The 23997-nt window shown below is 38.6% G+C and overlaps 1 protein-coding gene across 1 annotated transcript in view; it reads right to left on the bottom strand.

Moving 5' to 3' along the window:
* Positions 1-23997, bottom strand: part of LOC306650327 (contactin-3-like) — a 346287-nt gene that overhangs the window by 217430 nt on the left and 104860 nt on the right. The window contains 1 exon segment of the mRNA XM_079122220.1: positions 9840-9966. Coding sequence (XP_078978346.1) covers positions 9840-9966 — 127 coding nt within the window.

Genomic DNA, 23997 nt, shown 5'->3' with positions numbered 1-23997 from the left:
GATTAGAAAGCCCTTCCTTCTTCTAATTCAGCGAAAACAGATTTGTTGGATCATTCTATGTCAGGAAATACTCTTAAGTTCTCAAATTGTGCTAAAACCTCCCTGCCTTCATGAAGCTAACATTTTCATAGAGAATTTTTCCCAGATTCCTAGTTCCTGACCCAACCCTAATTCCACATGGTTGAGTCTCCAGCCCTAGCTGAGACTTTCATGCAACAGCCTAATAAAAAAATAAAGGGGATTTCAGGGGTCTGGGGTTGTGGCTCAGTGGTACAGTGCTGGCCTAGCATGTGTGAGGCACTGGGTTCCATCCTCAGTCCACATAAAAATAAATAAAGTAAAGCTATTGTGTCCATCTATAAATAAAAATTTTAATAAATAATAAAATAAAGGAAATTTCAGATCCAGTCCACATGCCCACTGGTCTACTTGTGGGACTCACTCATCACCAGCTGCATGTCCATGAGCAAATTTATTAACTCCCCTTAATCTAACTTATTAAAAAGGAATAAAGGACTCCAACTCTGCCGTAGGGCTGTTCTACAGATTTACTTAGACAATGCATATACGGCTCTCAGCCCAGCGTTGCCACATGGAGGCACTCAACAAAAGGGTGGGTGACATTGTTAGTGCAACAGGTGGCTCCAGCAACTGCAAACCCCACTGCCCCTAGTCCATTCCCAAAAAGCACATGTTGGGCAAATGTCACCTGCTCCCTTCAATGCCTCTGGCCATTCCCCCTCATGGGGACCAGATGGTGTTTTCCATCTATGATGAGTCTGCATTTGTGTCTTCCCTGAGAATTTAGCAAAAGGAAGAGTCAGACACATGCTGGGCCTGACCTTTAAAGAGTAAATCTGACAGCAAATCACAAGTGAGTGGGTTTAATTTTTAAAGTGTAAATGGTTTGTCAGTTACTAAGTGACTCAATGCTCGAGTGGGAAAGTCTCCTCTAAACTCAAGTCAAGAAAGATACAGTTAATTTCACATCCTTCTGAATGGGAGACCCTGGTGACAATGTGTGCTTGCGCTTTCTATGCCTGCAAAGTGCAGTTTGTATGGGGAATATGCATTTTAGAGAAGGCGTTAGAAGGGGCCTGACTAAGCACTTCTGATGGCTTCATTTGAAAATGGTGTTTTTGTGTTTAGCTAATGAATAATAAAGGCACAAGAAGTATACAGAAAATTGTAAGGATAAATAAAATTATGGAGAAGTACTTCTTGCCTGCTTAATCCCTGAAAGATTTAAGAGATTATAAGCTATGTGGGAAAATACTTTATTTCAGTAAAGCATCTAAGATCTAAAAACTATCATACCAAAGTTGTGACTAAACAATCAAAATGGCAAAGATTTATTCCATTATGCATAAAACACATCTCACATCCTTTAGCTTGATTTTCATCATATAGATACAATCACTAGATTATTTTACTATATGAAAAGGAAAAAATTCTTCTCTTTTAAACATTTCTACTATTCCAAAAGCATTGGTGCATTTGTTTTAGCAAACCCTTTGGAGTTAAGATGTCCCTGAGCTATCTTTAGTAATGCTAATTTTAACAAAATAAAATAATTATTTTTCTCCTTCCTAAAACTATTCATCATTAACTGGAACTCATCCCCAGGTGATATAAAATATCTCAATATCTTATTAAATATTGATTATTTTTCCTCTTGCTGAAAACATGTGAATTTAAAAGTTCTCTTTGTTAAAATTACAAAATGTGTACAGTATTCTCTGGGTTGATGCTTCCAAAGATAATTTTATCCTGAAAAGGAAAATAGTGTGCCTGTATTTCTAAGGCAAAATGTTCATATTTGGACCTCATTTCTAAATATGTCTCATTATCTTCATCTGTATATAAAAATCTTCTGGAAAACTGAAACATACACAGTTCCTTCTTTGACAAAGTATGTGTCCAATAAGTCTGCAATTACCCTCATTTACTTTGCTGGAAATCGTAATCCAACTGTTCAGGCTTTGTAAACACAACACTTAATACTAAGTGTGACAGGTAAATGGCATACTCAGGTCATAAATCTGGAGAGCTGTTAGAAATAGAAGTTGCCTTTCACTTTTGTGCATTTATAAACCTTTATAAAACTTAAAGGTTTCTACTTTTATCAAGAAACTGCAAAGTGTAGGATGAACTCTAACCATCACAATGCAATCTTTCTAGAATGTGGAAATTATTTAAAACTCCATAAGTATACACTTGAATATGCAAATTTCATTTCGGAAGGCATAAAGCAATGATCTGAAGCAAAGAATTGCAGCTCCAAGGCTCTTGGGGCTACCACACCAGCATTTCCGTCACATAATATTTGTGTTGAGCTAAAGAAGCAGGCTAACCTTGTAGCTTCAGCGTGGTGGTAAATGTCACAAGATTAAGCACCTCTGCATAATCATCATGTAACACTCTTGAATGATCTTATGAGTTCATTGTCAGTCTTCAGTGTTCAAATGCTTGTTCTACATGAATTAGGATTTGCTTTTAGAATCCACAAGTGGAAAACACGGTTTATTATTCATATTTCACAAGCAACTGAATCTTAGTCTTTGAGTTCTTATCCCTATAAACTGGTTTGTGTGGAGGTTCCATGGCAATGTGTGTCTGGATCAATAAATGGACAGCAAATACTTGGGGTACTAGAATTAGAAGTCCCAGTTTGTTGGTCTACAGGAGGACATGCACAATTGATGCTCACATCTAAATGGGCCACATCCTCTACGAAAGAGAGATGCTGGCTAGGAACTTGAAGTGAAAAAGAAAACTGGGCCAAGCCCAATACATTCTAATGGTAGAGTCTAATGCAGATTTCCACCTAAAAAGAACACAAACACAATTTCTTTAAAAAGGTCAACAGGTTTTAAATCTTGAATGTAAAGCTCAAGGTGCCTGACATAGAAGATATTTCAAATGGATAGTTACTATTCCTAAATGATGAAAACTGTAACTGCTACTTCCAGGAAAAAAACTAAAAACATAAATGGGCAAGGGTATATGAATCACGGCCTTCCAACAAAGAATGAGCTGAAACACAGAGAGAGAGTGAATGTGCATGTGAACACAAATGCATGTAATAATGAATTTGATCAGCACAAAAAGTCTAAATTTTCAGAGTTCAAAGGGGCTTTTCTTGGGGGAACTGTGTACTGGGGATTGAGCCCAGGGGACTTAAACACTGAGCCACATACCCAACCCTTTTTTTGTATTTTAGAGACAGGATCTTACTGAGTTGCTTAGGGCCTTGCTAAATTGCTGAAGCTGGCTTTGAACTTGCGATCCTCCTGCCTCAGCCTCTGGAGCCACTGGTATTACTGGCACATACCACTGTGGCTGTCTAAAGGGGCTTTTACAAGCACATAAGCTTCAGTGAATGGTGACAATCAGTAACTGCAGAATTTCTACCCACAGCATTATATAGGGCATGGGGCAGATACTCATAGAAGCTTCCTGAATGGGATGATCTAGTTTTTCCTCTACCCTGGCCATAACTACCTCCATATAGTCTTTACTCACTACAGTCATTCACAGTCATAAATAATATCAAAGTGGGGAATTTCATTTATCTGACTAGTTATTATTTATACACCATACCAGTTATAATTAGATATGACAATCTCTTACACAAAACCACACTAGCATGGAATAATAACAAATACGGATATATTTTGTTGTCAGTATAATTTAAGGCACCAAGCTCTAAAGTGAGTCTTTTCACTTGAACTTGGTAAAACACAATTAGGGAACATTGCCCCTTGAAACGGAAATGAACAGAACTGAAAATAAATTGAATGACTTCGGGTGGTTTCCAAAATAATCTGAAGATATGATTCAACTCATGGTTCATTGTATAAAGTCAATGTCCTTCAGGATATCTATTCTAGCACAAAAAAGTCAGTCAGGAAGACAGAAGGAGAAACAACATTATGGAGAAAAACAAATCTCACAGTTTAGACCTCAAGACAAAACAAAGCAAAAAGAAGGAAATAACACTTAAGTCTTTGGGGAGCTGGGGTTGGGTCCTGGAAATATGCCCATGCTTAACACTCCTTAAATCAACAGGCCATACTTTCATCGGGGTTTGACAGGAAAATTAGGAATTTAATCACAGAAGCAATTTGTGGTTTTAGATGCAGCTTTCAAGTTAATAAGCAAATGCATTTGTGTTCAAATGCAATGTTTGTTAATATGTTTACTGAAGTGATGAGAATAATTGCAGCCCTCGAAAGAATGAATGTCTGAATTTGCATATTCAATACTTTATCCAAAAATAACTAGCTAGGCTTCAGCAATAATTGCTGAAGATATAAATGAGTTAAGTTGCAATGCTGTGTTTTTTTAAAATGTGTTTTATGACATTTATTCCCATTTCTCACTCACTGATAAATTTTGTAAAATTATATATACACACACACGTTTGTGTGTGTGTGTATATATATACATGTATATCTGTATAAATATTTCATCCAGCTACACTGGATGAATAACAACTGCTCAGTTCACATGGTTATAGCCTAGTACAAATCTATCACGGATTGTCTTGAAAGTATTCCAAGCAGAGTTACTGAAGATGATTGCTCCTTTTGCCTACTACATTCATTTTATCTTTGCTTTGTAGCAGCTCATTCACACTCCTTTGAAGATGCCACTTCTCACATGACTCTGGTCCTGCCAATCAGAACCTTCCATACCTCAGGCCTTATCAGTTGGCTAAGAAGATAAAGGGAGGGAAGAAGAGGAAAGGAGTAGGGGAGGGAAGGGAAAGGAACTGTGGAATTAAACTGACCTAATCATTTCCTGTGCATGCATGAGTGTATAACAATGAATGCCACTATTACATATAATTATGATGCACCAATAAAAATTAAGTAAAATTCTATGAGAAAATATAAGTGCAACAAAAGGATTATGAATGTGATATTTGTGTTTGATCAATATGTTTATATCCTCTCTCCTCACCCCACTGTAAAAAAATCAAGAAAGAAGAAGAACAACAAAATACATGATTTATTGTACTACAACCTTTAATGCCCTAAACCTAACCTTTACATTTCTGCTGGGTATTGATTGCTGACAGTATTCACTATGTTTTTGTCTCACATTTTTCTGACATGATCCAGGGCTTTTGAGACACTAACAGGAAAAATGACCTCTTTTTTCAGTGGAGGTTCTGGGAGGATGTAAGGGACCTGGAGTTCGAGGCAGGGATCTTTGACACCTGCAGAAAATCTGTCTTCAAATGAGCCAACAGAGAAGACTCAATCCAAACTATGTCTTACAGAATGAACCAGTTAGTACTTCTGACCCTCTGATCCTCCAGGACATTCTTGACTTCTGAAATATGGCCCAGTACCCAAACCCAAATCCCTTGGTTTGCTTTCCCCCTTGTTCAGGTCATTCCTTTTTTTTTTTTTTTTTTTTCCTTCTCATGCCATGAATGGAGCTGTTGTGTAATGTAAGGATGAGGAGACACCAGCTTCACCTGAAGGAGAGTTACAGCCTCTCTGGCCATGGCAGGACATATTTCAATACTGGTAGGACAGGAAGCAATGGCCAGGCACAGTGCTGGGGCAGGTCATCCAGAGCTGAGGGCACTAAGGTTTTCTGGGAGGGGCGGCAGAGCAGCTGAGTTTGAAATGCCCTGTACAGGTTGTCATCTGATTCTGTTTGCCTCAGAAACTATAAATACTGTTTTTTTTTTTTTTTTTTATTTTATGTTTTACAATCATCTCATCCATGTAAATGTATCTTTGCTTTTAGTGGCTGTTTGTGGATGTGGGGGCAGAGGTCAGCAGATGGAAAAGTCAAGGTACTGAAATAAGCTTGAGGATGAGCTCAGAGGACTGGAATGAGAGCTGACTGAAAGGATTATGTTTCAATAAGGGCTAAGAGAATTTTCAGGAGCAATAACTCTTATTTGCCTGGGGCCATAAAAGTAAAATAACTGTGATAACAGATCTTACATGGTGATAAAAAATATGTAAGAACAATTTGCCCAATAACCACTATTAAGTTTAAAAAATTAGTATTATGCGATGTTATGATACAGAAAATGTAGTTGATAGCATATATATAAGCTATGTATGTTACATGTGTTATACAAGTATGCACGATATATTCTATACATGCAATATATATTGCACATATGTATAATTTATAGAATCGACATAGCACATATATAAAAACAGAATGAAACATAAAGTACAATGTAGAGTACCTTGTGTGTGTGTGTGTGTGTGTGTGTGTGTGTGTGTGTGTGTGTATAAAAGAAAGAAATTCAGACTTCCTTCCACCTCACTCCCGGAATACATGGTTAACAGAAATAGGTGTATTATTTTATTTTTATTTTTCTTCTTATATTGAATTGTTTTATTTGACTCTCATCAATTTAACCATGTGTAGGATGTGATTCCAGGATATGGAATCATGTTTAAGGAAACTGAGGCCAGAAAAGACCTCAATTTGCAATGATATTTTGCTCTTACAACTTGATTATCTAAGATTTCTCACTCTGTATTTATTAAAATAGTTTACTTGTTCTATAAAGCTAAATGAGAATGAGATTCTGGTCACTTTTTTGTAAAGAGAAAGAAAAATAAAGAACATTTGTAGGGAAGTGCTATGGGTCCAAGGGCTGATCTGGGGAAGCAGTGTCCCATAGAACATTCTAGAAATATAGATATTTCTATCTGTGCTGTCCAATAGGATAGCTATAAGCTACTTATGCCTACCAAGCACCTCAAACAAGGTTGCTATGACTGAAGAAGTGAGTTTTTAATTAACTTTAATATAACTGGTTTAAATCTGAAAGAGTCACATGTGGTTACTGACTACCACGGTGGACAGAAACCTCCAAAGTCTTGTGCTAACCTAAAATTTGAAAGCATGAAAACTGTATGAGCCACATCAAACCTTAGGATTTATTTTTGTCATTGTACTTCATGTCTAAACAGAAGAACAGAGTTAACACTAAAAGCTGAGTCTCTCTGGATGGTAGTCGGGGCCATTTCTGAGAAGCAGGAGGACCACGGGTCAGGCTTGTGACTGAACATTGGCACACCCACTCAGCACTCAACATGTCCGTCTGTCCTTCAGGTGGGCCTACCTCATTCACATTTGTGATCTTCCTGTTCTCTTACTGGCATTTATGTATTTTACTCCAGCTCAGTTGAAACGTGAGATCCCTCTACATGCTGACTGGCATCAGTGGAAGTGCACCATAGATCCTACCATTTGGGATCTTTCAGCAAAGACTGGGCATTTCTAATCCCTTGAAAAACAGGAGAAAAATTCTTCCCATTTAAAAAAAGTGTTCATCCTTCCTCAGGGTAACCTCTTTCAGCACCACCAGCAGTTACTATGAGACTGAACACTAATTAACCTTTAAATACAGGCTTTTGGGCTCAGGCAGGGAAATGTGAGAGGAGGAATAAAATTCTCAATTAAACCCTAAGATGAGTCATTTCTCTTGAGAATTTCTGAACTTTTGGATTTATAATATGGCCAATTAAGAGTTCTTTTTACCCAATGGGAAAATAACAAAGACAAGATCCCTCATGAGACAAGCCTCAGTCTCCAAGACAGGCTCTGGATTTTCAAAGAATATTCTTTTGTAAGAATCATAAACTTTATTCTGAATCTTGGAAGCATGTTTGGATTGCCTTTAACAAGTGCTTTCATGTGAATCCCTAACTCCTCTCCTGAGATGGCTATCTATCCATCTTTCTATATTTCTCTCTGCTTATTTTTATAGATAAATTGAAAAATCTTTTCTCTGACTTCATGTGAAAGAATTCCTTATAGCCCTCTTTTTTAGGCTACTTGCTATTATATGTTTATACTATTTTTCTGTAATATCTGAAGAATAGTAAAAAATATGACAAAACAATTGTATTTTCTCTGGAAAATGTAAAAATAATACAAAATATTACCTAGTTCACTATTAAATGGAAAAGATACCAAAAAAAACGCTGGCCAAAAATGAAGGAGTCATCTAAATAGATAAAGCTGCAAAACAACTATATTATTCCATAACCCACTTATTCCACTGACACAATCTATTTCTTATAAAGATAACATGAATAACAAAGAGCTGTTTTCTGTTCTAGGAAAGCCTAACATTTATCAGAATGAAAAGAGTTTTGCTTGTGCTTTCAAGGTTTCAGTTTCTAGTGATCATACGCCTTTAGTTTAAATCAAATTTTACATTGCTTAGAAATCTTCAGAAAACCTTTAAAGCTACAATTGAAAGTGTCTACTCTATTGGGCTACAAATGGATGATTTTAAAACAACACTCAGCATGTTAAATTTCTTCATTAATCAGACTTAAAATAAATCAATCAATCCAAGTCCCATGTATTCTAGTCTCAGTTACAGATTTTGTTTAAATTAAAACATACAAATGTCAAGATGATATACCAGGATGTATGATGAAACAGAAGTATGCAAATGCAAAACTTCTCCATCAAAATTTTATACACCCAAGCAACCCATGTGAACACTAACTCCATGTGCAACAATAAGTACCTGGTCCATGAGCACATCATCACAACAAAAGGCTATTTCTAGATTTCTAAGCTCAAGACATCTGGCTAGTTGCTAAAACTAGTCACACATAATTAGTCCACTCATTAGAAGCACATTCCTAGATGATTAAGTCTTGTATCCTGTCAATTTTTCAGCTGAACCCATTTATCCCCAAAATGTTCATAAGATGAATGCCATGAAACACGATTTTAGTGACAAGTGAACAAGAGCCCACACCTGAGTCATTCGCATGGGTTCTTTATCATATTTAGAGTCATGCCTGTGAGAACAATCCTCCACTGCAAGGAAGAACTAACATGCATTTGAAGGTGTTGGAATGCTTTAGAAAAATGCTGGAAAACACTGTTCCAGGACAGTGTTTTGTTAAATCAATCTGTTCACCTTATAACAAGAGAAGAAATATTTACCAATGTAATATGTGCATACATCTGCTTAATTTAAGAACAGTGTCAACAGTTTTTAAGGGGACACTGGCAACACCTCCAGTGCCTGCTGTCCCCAAGGCATCCTGGGTGGATTTTATAGCCCCATATATGAAAGCTGCACATTCTCTTTATAAATAATTCATCTCTTCATTTAAGTGGGTCTCCTAAGCCCCCTCAAAGAGTAAAATTCAATTATCTTTTGTCATTTAGTCAAGAATATAACCATTCCATCTAAATAACACACCATCATCTCCAAAATGCTAATATTTTTATCTTAAGGTGATGAGAATTCAATTCCCTGTTTTTCCTTTTATCATTCTGTGATGTTTGAAGGTTTTCAGTGAAGTTATTATTTATGTCTTATAAATGTAGACTTCTATATGATAAAAAATCTAACAAATTACATTTATTCTTCAAGAATGATTAAAATGATTTATTAACTACATATTTATTATTTCTCACCTAATAAATCTCCAAACATGGTAGAAGGAAGAATACTGAAATATTTTGTAACTATGATTTTAAATTATCTTTAAAACTGAACTTTACTCCTAAAATGGATGTGTTCCTAATGATGACATAGCAATTCAAGTTTATAAGTTAAATTACACTATAAATCAATGAAGAAGCATTGCATGTTTAAGAGATCCTACTTGGTTCTTTAATTGATAAATCTTACCATGAGGTGAATAATCAATCAAATACATGCATATGGATTCAAAAGTTCATGTAATCTAACCTGTGAAACATATCATACAGCTGCAGCTCCACATACTACTTCTTCTTAATAGCAAAAATACATGCAAGTGACAAAATTCACAACTGCCACATTTGCATTTTGAAACTTTCCACGGTACCTGTAATGAGGCGATGGGTTGCCTCTTGCTTCACAATTTAAAGTTATTTTTGTATCTTCTGAACCAACAGGGAAAATGCTGTTGCTGGGTTCTTTGACAAATACCGGGCCTTGTAGGAGAAGCTCACCTATGTGGGTGGGAAAAACAAAAATAATCACAGTAAGAAGTAGAAGGACTTGGAAGACTGTATTCTGAAATTGAAGAAGACCAGCAACTGGCGTTTGCCCTTCAAAACCAAGAAGTCAGGCAGTGCTCCATCTGCTTCTGCAGGCGCTGCTTTGTTAAGAAGCCTCAGACAAACCCTTTTAACAGTGCAGTAACACCTCCAAGAAAACGAAATACATACTGAAAACATCAACATATTAATAATGTGACTTCAAACTGTAAATAAGGCTGTAGCAATTACTTTTTATAACAAGAAACTATATCTAAATGTTCCACTATAAGACCCTGTATAAATCCTGGTTGCAAAAAAAAAGTTCAGTATTACTTGGATACTTGGATATAATTTTTCTTATATAATCTTCTGGGCATGCAAATCTTGAGGTTGACCACGTTATTTTCCCACACTGAATGAAAAATATTTCACCAATATTTGGTGGGATTTCCATTTTATTGCTAGCAAGTTAAATAAAAGGACATAACACTGAGCAAATGTCTTTTAAAAACAGTTCCTACTATGGTTGAAGATCCTCAAGAGAATTTGCACATCAACACAAGAACCAAATATCCATCCACTGTGCTGAGTTTGCAAAGGAGCAAGATAATACCCTCACCGAATGCTTATGCTACCGTGGTTGTATAATCATCTCTAGAACATTTCTGAAAAAAAAAACAAATTCACAGGGGGGAATAAAAAAGCTCTTTACTTTCCTTCTTGGAATGCTCAGCAAAATTGCAAAGGAGTTTGTGTTGAAGCAGAAAGTGAATAAAAGGAGTAAACAGTATCACAGAAAAAAAGTCCATGAATAGTGAGACAAAGAAAATGAGATCAACAGCCTCAAAGGCCCCAGAACTATGAACTTAGATTTGTGCTACTTCAAACAGCAGTAACATGAATAAAAATACTTACACCACCACAGCCATGATAAGGTGACAATGTGAGAGCCAGAATAATCCATGACAGCAATGGATCAAGCCACCAAGTACATCCCAGGTCCCAGATCTGGCCTTCGGTCTTTAGCATGCTCCTTGACGGTAGTGCCACAATCACCCCAAGGTAATGGAAAAGGAATTGGAGCCTAACAGTGCTTAGGTGGCATGAGCAAATCCACACAGCACTTCAGAATGTGCAATATACCCTCTAAAATAAACTGATCCCAGTGTCCAAGCAAACACACCTTCTCACCTTTTGCATATGAATTTGGCCTTTCCCTAACTCAGGTTGTTGCCCTTGACCCCTGGGAGGTAATTTATGTCACAGCTGACAGGCACCTTTGTATCAAATGGGGCCACACTGGGTCTTATGCTGGAACCAGCCAAACCTAGCAGTAGTCTTGGGACTGGTCACCTAGAAATGCCAATCATGTGCTTATGGACATGTGCTTGGGGTCCCAGGGTATCTGCTGCACTAGAGTCTGAGTTCAACCACTGAGCAATCCATCTGTGATACCCTCATAACAAATCCCCACTGGACACTGGGAACACCAAGCTCAGCAAACTTCCCTGGTTGGCAGCACACCTGATGTATTATCATGTGTCAGTGCAGGGAGGGTGACAGATCCTGAGGCCAGCACAGGCCAGCACTGGGAACCTCCCAGGACCCACCCTGTGTGTCCCTTCTTTGGGCTGATTTTAGTACAGATCCTTCCCTGTGTAATTGTGACCATAACACCTTTCAGTGCCTCCCATCAGTCCTTCTAGCAACTTATCCAAGTTCAGGGTGGACTGGGCTTCTCCCCACCAACTTGAGTGACTGTCAGAACTGAGGGCAGCCTGCATAGTTCAGCTAGCTCAGAGCACCCTTCCCTGGGACCCCACTACACGTGGTTCCCCACTGCAGAAGGCAGTTCGCTAGCCGCCAGAATCTCTGTGCTTGACCTTGACTGTGAGGGAAAATGACACAAGGAAAAAGTGCTCGATTTTCCCACATGTGAAACAAGGCACTTCAGAAGAAATGGATTTCAAAATAGCCATTAATACTGCTATTGGAAAAGGACCGACATTGACATTTTCTCAATTTCTCCACCCTCAATCAGCTTACCACATAGACAAAAAGAAAAGAAAAAATAAGTTAATTCTTTTCATTGAATTTGTCAACTTAATTGAAAAAGCTCCTGATGCCTGTCTGTAAATATGTTGAACATGGCAGCTCTTCATAATGTTCTCCTAGCATGATAACTTCTGATTTACTGCAGATGATTTATATATTTTATTCATTTATGAGATGGCATGGAATTATCTTTTTGACAAACGCTCAAGAATATTAGATTTAAAGCAACAGTAGATTGACATAATGCAAAAATTTGGAAATGACTGATAAGATAGGGGAAAAAATCAACAGGAGAAAAATGAGGGGCAGGTAAGAAATGGGTGTTTAAAATGAATGAGAAAAAGCTATTAAAAAAATTCTTTTTAATCAAGCGTGATGGCTCATGCCTCCAATACCAAACTTGGGAGGCTGAGGCAGGAGGATCACAAGTTCAAGGTCCACCTCAGCAACTGAGCAAGATCCTCCCTCAAAACAAAAAATAAAATGGGCTGGGGATGTGGTTCAGTGGTAGAGTGCCCTGGGTTCAATCCCCCAAAATTGGAAAAAACAAGACTTTTTTTCCTAAGAGTGACCACAATAAAAATTCCAATGTTCATCTTGTCATCAGCTAATAAAAGTCACATCTCAAGTGATGCTGCATTTCTCCTTCAGATGAGATCAATGGGTGAAGTAACTAAAATACTTTCTCTGAGACCCTTTGGAGTGAATGGTGACCAGAGGCACTACTGTGCTAACGTCTGTGGAGTGTTTGCCAGGTGCCGGCCGCATCATAAGCAGAGACTCCTTTTGCCTCCCTGATGGGGCAACCCTGCTCCTCAGACACTCAGCTTCTCCACACCTTTGAGCTCACATATGAGTTCTTTAATTTTTTTTTTCAAGCCTTCAGAACTTAGGATAAATGGCATCTTCTCCACTAAAACATGACACTCCCTATCTGAAGTCATTACTCATGCATTTCCACCAGTCACGCGTCAAAGTCCACCTCACGGTTCCCCTGGATCTCCACGTGTAAACACCATACACATCTGTACAGACGCTGCTGTCTTACAATGGTCAGCTTAACCCTGGAGTGAAAGCACTGTGATTCAGCAGAATGCGTATTGGGAACTCTGAATTTCAGTCCTTCTATGTTCGTGCACGTGTGGGGTGATCCTCTCTCGTGATACTGGGCAGCCACAGCAGGTCCCGGTTATCCTCAGGATCACAAGAGGAAGCAACTGACACTCTGTTCTACAGTGCGCTTTGTTGCTAAGTCAGTGAGGGCAGCTGCTAGGCCAGTGAGGTGAACATAGCTGTGACTCACAGCACTTTCAATGTATGATGGGTTTATCAGGATATGATCCCATATGTCAGTTGAGGGGCAGATGAATACATGTTGGTTATTAATCTGCATCTCATTTCCTGCAGGATCCCCAGCTAATACAGCAGGGTAGATATTCTACATTTTTCTACTGATGAACAAATAAGATAAATGAAACATAATAATTCTACAAAATGCAGCCATGATTTTAAGTTGGTAATTAATAAAGCTAAGATTTTAATTCTTATGCATAGTTTGGCCTCCACAGAAGTGAGACAAAGACTAACATGGCAATGGTTTCCTGATGAGATACATGGTTTCAGGCCCAGTATTCACAACCTTCGTTTGTTTCCCTTTCCATTAAACCACACCACTCTAAACAGAGCCAGAGGCAAAAATTAGCCATGGGCCTCCTTTCTCAATTTCAGCTGTGTCCTGATGACACTGAAGTTAAAGACCCATGAGCGCATGTCTACCAGCTCTACAGTTTCCAGCTCCTGGAGGCTCTTGCTATCTGCACGCATGTGGTAGCCTCCAATGAGTCTTAAAAAGTAAGTGCAAATTAATAATCAAACGTGACAGGTTAGTCCATGCTTCATGCTCAGAAAAGAGACAAAAACCACTCAGTCTTGCTAAATCTGAAATAAAATAGGTGTTGAGAGATGCTGGGGTATAATGTTCTAGTCTCTTGTCAGCAATATAAACTTAAAAGGAATACATTCTGAAGTCTTCACTAATCTGAAAGAAATCGTCCGACATTTTATTCAAAATGAATTTTGATCCTCAAAAGGGCAGAATCCTGGCCATTCACACAGATATCCATAACCAACAAAAAGAAGCTTGACTGAGGACAGAAGGGGCCTCCTGCCTAACCAAATGGATACCACGTAACATTCAGATTGATGCTAAGCTTTACTTTTTGTGACAGGGGCATTTTTTTGATATGCTAGCCTGGCTCCAAAGCTCCATTTTAAGTTTACGATCTAAAATAAATGGTATATAACATTTCCAAACAGGACTAATAAGTCCCAAAATCCAATCCTAAGGTGTTATTTTTTCCCCTAAGCACCCACAGGCAACTAGGGATAACTGCCTTTGAATGTAAGTACAAGCTTTATGGGCTCCTGAGGTAACACCACGTAAAAGATCAACTGTGGCCGATCAATTCCAATGGTCACACGCCACACAATTTCCATGAAGACTGGCAGAGATATAGACACGGGGTCTCAGGCTGTAGCACTGCTTTTACTAAAAGAAACAGAATTCTTAACAACAAGTGATGTCGTCTCTGAAATTCTTGGTAAAACAGAGTCCATCTTATTTTTCCTTTGCTGTTTACTCCTAACCACATGAGAGAAAATAGCAGTGCATTTTGCAAAGAAAAGGACAAATTCTAAAAGGCAACACAATGTTACCAAAGTTGATTCTCTGCAGAAAGTGGTTCCAGAATGGAATATAGATTGTCAAAACGAAGCAGAATGAGCACCATCTTGGGTTAAAGAAAGTAAGATAAGCATACTGCCAATGAGGTGAGCTCTGTACTCCAGGCCCAACCATTTCATACAAAATAATTCTTAAATGCAGAAATGTTTTGAAATCATAGGACGTCATTGTTAGGAGCAGTTATGGTTCGTCGCTAGCTCCCAGAAAATGCTCCACAGATACAGGTCTCACACAAGGAACTTTTATTTTATGCAGATGATTCACGTCCGCTTGGGGAAAAGGGAAGAAAGAAAGAGAGAACATAGCACAAGGTTTCTCTCAGACATAGGAATTTCGCAGGCTGAGAGGAACCAATCGCGGAGGAGAATTCTTACAGACTGATTGGACCAATGACATATTAGAATGTAACGTGGGACATTAAGCCGGAAATTCCTGTAATGTGAGAGGCGGGAAGAACGCAGACTGACAGGTGATGGGGAGGCCAGAAATTCCTGTAACCGGAGAGGCAGGCGAACGCAGATTGACAGGTGGTGGGGGAAGCCAGATTCCTCACAATCATTTTGTTTGGCATCAGTGGTATAAAGGTAGAAATGCCAGAAGGATGATGAGGAGGAGGAGATGGGAGGAGGAAAAAGAGGGGGGAGGAGGAGGGAGAAGAAAGAGGAGAAGGAGGGAGAAGGAGGAGGAGGAAAGGATGGAAGAAAGAATGAAAGAGAGAAGGAAGAAAGTGAAAGGGAAGGAAGGAAGGAAGGAAGGAAGGAAGAAGGAAGGAAGGAAGGAAGGAAGGAAGGAAGGAAGGAAGGAAGGAAGGAAGGAAGGAAGGAAGGAAGGAAGGAAGGAAGGAAGGAAGGAAGGAAGGAAGGAAAAGAAAAGAAAGAAGAGGAAGAAAAAGAGGAGGAGGAGTAGATGATGATCAAAGCAAATTCCACTTATATTCTTCCCAAGTTCGGGAAAGATAAAGTGTTCGATCTTGGAATAATTCATTTCTTTAGCCTTATTTGAATGGCAGACACCTGCAGCATGTTGAAAGCTGGCCATGGTGGACAGTGGTCCACTCCCTGGCTGCTGTCTACTCTTACTCACATCCTCCAGAGCCTGCTTTGGCTACACAGACTGGAAGTGTTCCCAGAACAATCTTCAGTTTTCGACTTGGAACAGAGAAGGCAGGGGAGAAACTGCCAAAGCGGGTTCAGTAATCTGTTAGAGCTACCACAACCATAACAAAGCACCACAAAGCAAGGGTCTGTAGCATGAGTGGACTGTTCTGCAGCTCTGGAGGCCAGAAATCTGAAATCAAGCTATCAGTAGGGTGGATTTCCTCTAAGGGCCAGGGAGGAAGGATGTGTTCTAGGTCTGCCACCTTGGCTTGGAGATGGTCAACTTCTCTGAGTCTCCTCAGGTCGTCTTCCCTCGGTGTCTTTCCCCCTTTCACATGCACACCAGTCCTAATGGACTTGGGTGCACCCTAATGATCATATCTTAACTAATTACTTTGGCAATGACCCTGTTTCCAAATAAGGTCATGTACTGAAGTACTTATGGTTCTCACTTCAGTATTTTAATTATGGGCTGAGGGGTGGAAGTATACATATATATCCCACTCCTCATACATACATATATACATACACACATACACATATGTATCTATATGCATGGTGTATATGTATATTATATATTCCACACCTTAGTCTCTAATTATATATATATATATATATCATATATTATATGCTACATATTTATGTCATACATATGTAATATGTATTATATAGATTATATAGTAATATATAGTATATATAGTTTATATATGAAATCACAGAGAAGTCAACCCAAAGACCTTCGAGTTCATCCATCAAGATCCATAGGAACTGGTAACTGAACATAATTCCAAACATCATGGGTTAGAAAAATAAGCCTCTAGTGCTTACATGACATCTGCATGCAAAAGTTGTACTGTAAGCAACACCCTTAGCAAAAAGGGGGAAAAGCAATATAGTGTATTTAGGATGAGAAAGGAAAAAAAATGTTTACTGGAGATAATTAATTTATCTGTTTCCCACACCTGGAAATATCATTCGAAATTAGATTAAAAGAAAAGAAGTGCTGGACTGTGGTTGTGGCTCAGTGGTGGAGCACTTGCCTAGTACGTGTGAGGTACTGGGTTCAATTCTCAGCACCGCATGGAAATAGATTAATAAATAAAATAAAGGTACTGTGTCCATCTACAACTAAGTTTTTTTTTTTAAAGAAAAAGGAGCTAGAGCCTGGCACGCACCTGGACATCGGTAGAAAGAGATCACTCTTCCAGTTGCTAGATTAAGAGTTCAAGGCTTGTTTTCTCCCAGACTGTATTTCCTGCTTTGTCCAAAGACAGAGAGAGACCACATGGGAAGCAGCATTTGATAATGAGAAAATGAGAGCTGAAAAGGACCCGTTAAGCTTCCCAGGGCCTAAGAATAAATATCCAAACAAAACTGTGCTCCTTCCTGGAATGGCAGAGACCTTTCAGAGTGAGACAGATCTGTACCAAGAATTACATAAATCCTCTAATTGCAATTTGCTAAAGAAGGAAAAAAAAAAAAAAAAAGCCCATTCCCCATACAATTTGTTTATAGAAGAGTTTGCAGACATAGTGCAATATCTGGTTTTTCCTTTGCTTCAGTAAATAACAAATTTTGATGAAAAGACTGATCCATTTTGCTCAACTGATGAATATTCAACCTATACTGCAGTTCACTAAAAGAGAACTCAGGAGAACTCAGAATGTATAATATTTTATGTTGTCATTTTTAACCTAATGACTGTATCTCTGATGGTTGAAATGTTTACAATTGAATGACAAGGTTAATCCATTCACAGTTACCCTGAAGGAAATAAGTAATGCCTCTGGGTAAAAAACAGGCTGAGAAGAGATGGGTGGGGGTTGTTGCAGTTTAACATGTTTTCATAATAATCTGTGACTTTATTTAAATTCGTGCTTTTGTCTTATAAATGTGAGCTCTAGTGCTTCTGAACCTGCCTGAGGTCCTTTCACAAATCCCAGCTCATCACTGTACCTTTCTTGCTGGATGGTTTCTTAACAATTCTACTAAGTAAAGAAAAAAAAACATGAAAAAAGTTAGCATGTTATTGTGAGATACAGTATGTCATGTGTACAATACACGAAGAGAACGTGATCCATGATCTATTTATTTAAATTCACTTAAATTCCCACTTTCTATTACACCGAGTTGCACTGAGCATGTTTGACCTATGCAGATTTACATGGTTCTCACCAATGATATGGAAACAAGTTCATTAATCAACTTCTTTTGAAATCTTTCTTTAGTACACTGCTCTCAAAGGTTCTGAAAGAGATGGTTACGACTGTGGTTTCTATTCTTTGCCAAAGAGTTTGGGTCAAGGCTGTTTGGGTTCAGACACACTCCCCTTCATGTATTTGAGAAAGAATGTTTCATATCAAACCCTCATCCAAGGCCATTGTTTCTATGAAAATATAATTATACAATAAAGAACTGCTATTATAAATCATGGTAATGGAGAAGCTATTAAGAAGCAATTCTACCTGGGGACTGAATTTTGTGGTAGTTTTGCAGCTATAATCTCATGCAGTAGAAAAGGCTGTCTTTGCCTACCCCTGCCTCAGTCAACGTTGCGTTTGTCCATGTCGGAGTATGTAAACTCTCATCCGTCCATTTCCCTCTTCCCAAGCAAGGATCCTGCTTTTGCCCTTCTAGGCCACTGAGGGGGGATTGGCTGCGATAGGGAGAGGGATCTAAGAAGCAGGATACAAAGCACAATCTTTCTCAAAATATCATCTGGAGTGGACGGTGTAACAGAATTGCTTAGACTTACATTTTTCATGACCTAAAATTAAAAACAAAAAATTTTTCCAACACAACTTACTATAGATGCTACATGCATGTGTATATGGTTATACATTCGGCTGATAAAAACACTCCTTGAAATAACACCAATCTTCCTGCTTGCTAGACCATGGCATCTTTTCTTTCCATTGTATTCTCCTGTATTCTACTCTATCAACTCTGCACTATCCTAATCTTTTGGTTAATATCAACATAAACTTTGTACTAACAGTATCTCCAATCAACAGGTCCTTAATACCATTTTGATGACACTAGTACAAAAGCTTCCCTCCCCTGCTACCTGTATCCAAGATTGTTACTTTTTAAGGGAATGAGGGATAACTTCAAGCTATTTCTTTCATTTTCTTCACACACACACACACACACACACAAACTTTGGCAATGAATGAACAAGATAAAATCAACTTCAAAATGGAAAGGGTATTATTATTGGTCCCAAGATATAGTAAAGACAAGAAAACCTTCTAACACATTTACTGAGCTGTGACTTCCTCTACAGTATTAAGAAGAGAAGTAATACTGTACCTTCTTACAATGTGGGCAAATAAGGGCACGTGTTTTATCTCATTTTGGTGCTATACAGTGTGGAAAAGAGTCCCTCTTCCTGATATAAACTTGGTTAGTAAACGTGTACCCTTCCCAAAGTCAACCGTCACCTGTGCAGGGCAATAGGCACTGAGTACTCCACCTGTGCTAGAAACTGTGCCTGTATGAAGTCGCTGTTCAGAGTGACGTTCTGAGTGAATGTAAGCCCTCAGAATAAGACAGTAGCATTCAATTTTAGGTTTTGTCGCTTTCTTCAATGTTGGCACAGATGATAAATAAGTGATCCTTGGGACTGGAAAGGATGAGGTCAAGTGGAAGTTCGACATGATTTCCATGTCTAGAGAACCACCTGGCCACACACACATGGGCAGTAGATGACTGTGGGGGGACCTGAGGAAGCTGCTCTCTGCTCTTGCAGAAACCCTGCCTGGCTTCCAGCACTTGGCACTCTTCCACTCTGAATTCTTAGAAAAACATGTATTTTACTCAGTGTAGTATCTTTGTCCTACTATATATTGCCTTTGCTTATTTTTCACTCCTATTTCCCCCATCCCTGGGCTTTAAACTTTCAGAAGATAGTGAACACACATTTCTACCCCAATCAACATTGTGCATATTAGAAAACTTGGTAACTTAGCAACACACTAAAAATCTCTCTCTCTCTCACTCTCTCTCTCTCTCTCTTTTTCTCTCACCATGTCCAGCAAAGCAGGACATCAATCTCTTTCCTCATGTTTATTTGTGGGACAGCACTAAGCAGATACTCTGCCTCTAATTGTAATGCAGAGATCCAGTTATAAGATAATTAGCATTATAAAAATATCAACTTACAGTAGAAGGGACACAACCATGGCTCTTAGAAAACACCTCCGCCGTGTCTTCACAGAGGCACCTACTATCAGTCATTAGGTGGCTATTTCTGTCGGGCAACCTGAGCTCTAGTCACCCCACCCCATTCACTCTCTTCTGCATTCTATAAACACGGTACTACACAGGAGTAGCTGTGCTAAAACACACACATAAATAGCACTTTTAAGGGCAACACTCTCTGCTGGTAATCTATTGCAGAACTTCTGAGTGCTGAAGTGAGGCAGTGTATCTAGGTTTTAATGACTTCTTGGAAAGTAACAGCTGTCTCAGCCATTAAAACAAAACACCAGCAAGAAGGGTGAGCATCTGCCGGTATGTTCCATTACTCAGATCACAAAGAAAGTTTCTTGTGGTTAAAGTTATTTTCAGAGGGCTGAGCATTTGGACAGGTCTTGCAAAATATCCAAAAATCTACAAGAAGTCATTTACACAAACCATGGGTTTAGTTAACAAGGAACTAATGTGCAATTCTGACGTTAGGCTCAGTCTTCTTAAGTCAGGATAAGCAGTAAGCATGCGGGTCAGTTGCCTGCTGGCTTCCTGGGACAGTCCACACTTCTGATCCTCCCCTTCACAGTGGGAGCTCTGTTTGTTTTTCAGGTGGAATGTGAACTCCACTGTCTTTTCAGGGTTTTGCAAATCTGAAATAATACTGTGATTATATAAAATGAGGAAGACTTGTCATAGATGCTTGGTAATCATCTGCAGAGGTGCACTTTGGAGGCTGCTGGGGCACATCTATCGATGTGGATCACAGCATGGTTGGAAAGAGAAGAACAAAGTGGAACAACCTCCCTTAAGCAATCAGGTTTCAAAATCTAAAGCTATCAGGCATGGAGTCTAATTTCATCTTTTTAAAAACAACCAATGAAAGGTCCAGCCAACCTTCTCTCAGCGGTGTGGACTGTTTTGATTTACACTAATCACAGCCCCACATGGAACAAGACATTCCTGGTTGTCAGTCAACAGGGCACCCACAATTACTTGAAAAATAACCTTATTTATCAAGTAAGTTATCTTGGATTGATTTATGTCATTCTTCTTCCTGAAATAGTTTTTTTCCTTTATTCTTCAAAGCATAAAGTCTATTTTGATAGTCTGGCCAAAAATAATCCCACTTTATCAGAAATTCAATTTAGTACATTGAATTATACATCTCCCAAAGCATCTGTATTTTGAATGCAGGTTGCCTCCTTGTTCCTTAGCCTAGATCCTTTTTATGTCTTCAAAGAACATTGCAAAAGACCTTGCAAATGGGAACATAACTGCTTGAGAAAAAATGATCTTAAGTAACAAGTACTTTTCTAATTAAAGCACTTTAATCATACAGAATGGGTCTCATGGCATACTCGTACATGCAGATAACATACTTTGATCATACCCTCGCCAACCGTTTATTGTTTATTTTTATTTATTTATTTATTTATTTTTTGTATTCTTGGCAGTGGCTATTCTGATTGGTTGAAATGAAATCTCAAAGTAGTTTTGATTTGCATTTTTCCTGGTAGGTAGTGACAATGCACCTTTTTCCACAAAACTACTGGTCATTCATACTTCTTCATTTGAGAAGTGTCTGTCTAGTTCAACGGCCCATTTATTGACCGGCTGTTTATTAATGCTTTAAGACATGGGTTGGAAAATTAAGGTCCATGAGACAAATCTGACCACCATCTGCTTTTGGACAATCAAAAGGATAACATTTCATGAGACTTGAACGTTACATGGTGTTGAAGTTTTAATGTCTGTGAATAATGTCTCGTTGCACTGAGGACGCACTTGCTGTTTACCTGTTGTCCATGCTTGCTTTCACTCTACAGTGGTGAAGTTGAGTAACTATGACAGGGACCATATGACCCACAAAGATAAAAGTATCTACTATCGAGCTCCTAAAAACGTCTGCCGATTCCTGCATTAGGAAGGACGGTATCTACTAGAAACAGCGGTAACTTTGGGTTAAAATAGAAAAGACTTCCCCCTGCCCCCGATACCTCTGTCTAGCTTTAGGGAGATCACCCAAGCTCTAAGCCACTGAACTTTCTACTGTTAATATGCAGTGATATCAATAGTATGAAGTTTTCAATGCATGGATTAGCAATATTTTATTTTTCAGCATAGCACTGGTACAATAAATGACATTTGACATTATTATTGCATATTTTTTGCTTAGCCTTGCATCAACATTTTAATCATATCTAACTGACAAACAATAATTTATGAGAAGGTCGTCTAACCAATGACTTTATTCATTACAGCTCTATGTCTACATGGCATGAAAAAATAGTGTGGGATTGTCCTTATGTTCACAATGGTTGTGAACACTGGTACCTGTGTTCAACTGTCTGGTTTGACCAAATACTTCCTAGTGTTATGCCTAAGACAAAAGGTGCCTACTAATCTACAGCATTTCCATGATGCCCACTGCATGAATCTCGTCGAGACTGTTCTCCAACAAGTATTTACTCTCTACCACATTTTCAAATAATTACCCACCCAAGTAGTATCAGTGGGAAATATAACAACATGAGCAGCAAAGAGCTTTCCAAAACCCCACAGGCAGAAGGCATATCAGATTACTTTACACTGTAGTTTCTGAATGCTTGCTTTTTCTCTTCTCCCATAATAGGAATAACAGCCACAGCACTGAATATTATCAATTCACTGGCTGCATAATTAAGGGAGGGAAAAAGTCATTTGTGGCCCTAAATACACTGCAGTAAATATTATCCTTCAACTGAAAAATAGATGTTCACTGAGAAACCCATGCAGTATACAGTTCAACAGTCAACACTTCATGGTTACTTACATAATTATATGCTGATTACCATTTCTTTATATTTATGCATGTTTCAACTTAAACACTGCTTATATGTGTACATACCACACTCACACTCATGGCATTGGAAGGAAAAGTTCTGTTTTCTTGTATAAAGTCAAGCAAGTTATCAACTTGGAAATATAAAATATGGGAGCTCTACTTCAAAGACAAAAAGCTCATTTAAAAATGCACAAATGTTGTCATACACCTTTAAAACTCTCTGGATGGCACATTTGGATTGCAAACATTTCCAGGTCAAGAAGGAGTCCATGATGCCATGTGAACAAGCAAATGCTATTCCCAGTATTTATGTGCTGCTCCAATAATACTTACTAATTCGTGCCCTCATGTCTCTTGCTGACACCAAACAACACAACAGCAGCAACTCGCCCCCAAATGGCAGCAGCCTTTGCCAACCTCCCTGCATGTAAGATTGGACAAGCAAATCATGTTCACGTTCTTGGAATACAGGATGCATTAAAAACCAGAGCCATTCAAAATGGCAGCCTACACACTCCATTCCCCCAGGTCAGCAGATACCAGGAGGCTGTGCAGGTAGAGAAACCGGACAGAATCATCAAGTTCAGAGAATAGAGTTTCATGGTTCAACACCATGACACTCCCCAAAACCAGCCCTTTGGTTCTCTCTCGACCACCTTCCACAAAGAGATGCTGGGTCTTCAACAGCCATGCAACAGATCCCCAGAAAGAGCAGCTTCCTCCACGAGAACTTCTTTTAAGTTCACTCCCCACAAGCTGGAGTCCAGCTCAACCTGGGTATAGGGAGTCCTCCCCATTCCCTGCCTCCACTTTTTAAATTTTTATTTTTTGACTAAAACTGTCCTCTTATTTAAAAGGAACATATTATCTCCAGTTTAAGTGACAGGTAAGGATATTACTTTTGTCTCCAGGAGTCTTATAAATAAGCAAAGTAAGCCCAGATGGTATAAAGAGACACTAATAAGTCAAAGACTAAGATAAGAGCTTAATTCCTTAGCTGCCAGGCGAAAGGTGGAATAAGTCGATAAGTCTAATGGCCAGCTAAGGGTACGATTCTGGTTTTTTTTTTTTTTTTTTTTTTTTGCCAA

The sequence above is a fragment of the Sciurus vulgaris genome (genome assembly GCF_902686455.1).
Source record: "Sciurus vulgaris genome assembly, chromosome: 19".
Taxonomy (NCBI): domain Eukaryota; kingdom Metazoa; phylum Chordata; class Mammalia; order Rodentia; family Sciuridae; genus Sciurus; species Sciurus vulgaris.
The sequence above is the reverse complement of the archived record's forward strand: the minus strand, read 5'-3'. Positions and strand labels throughout refer to the sequence as shown.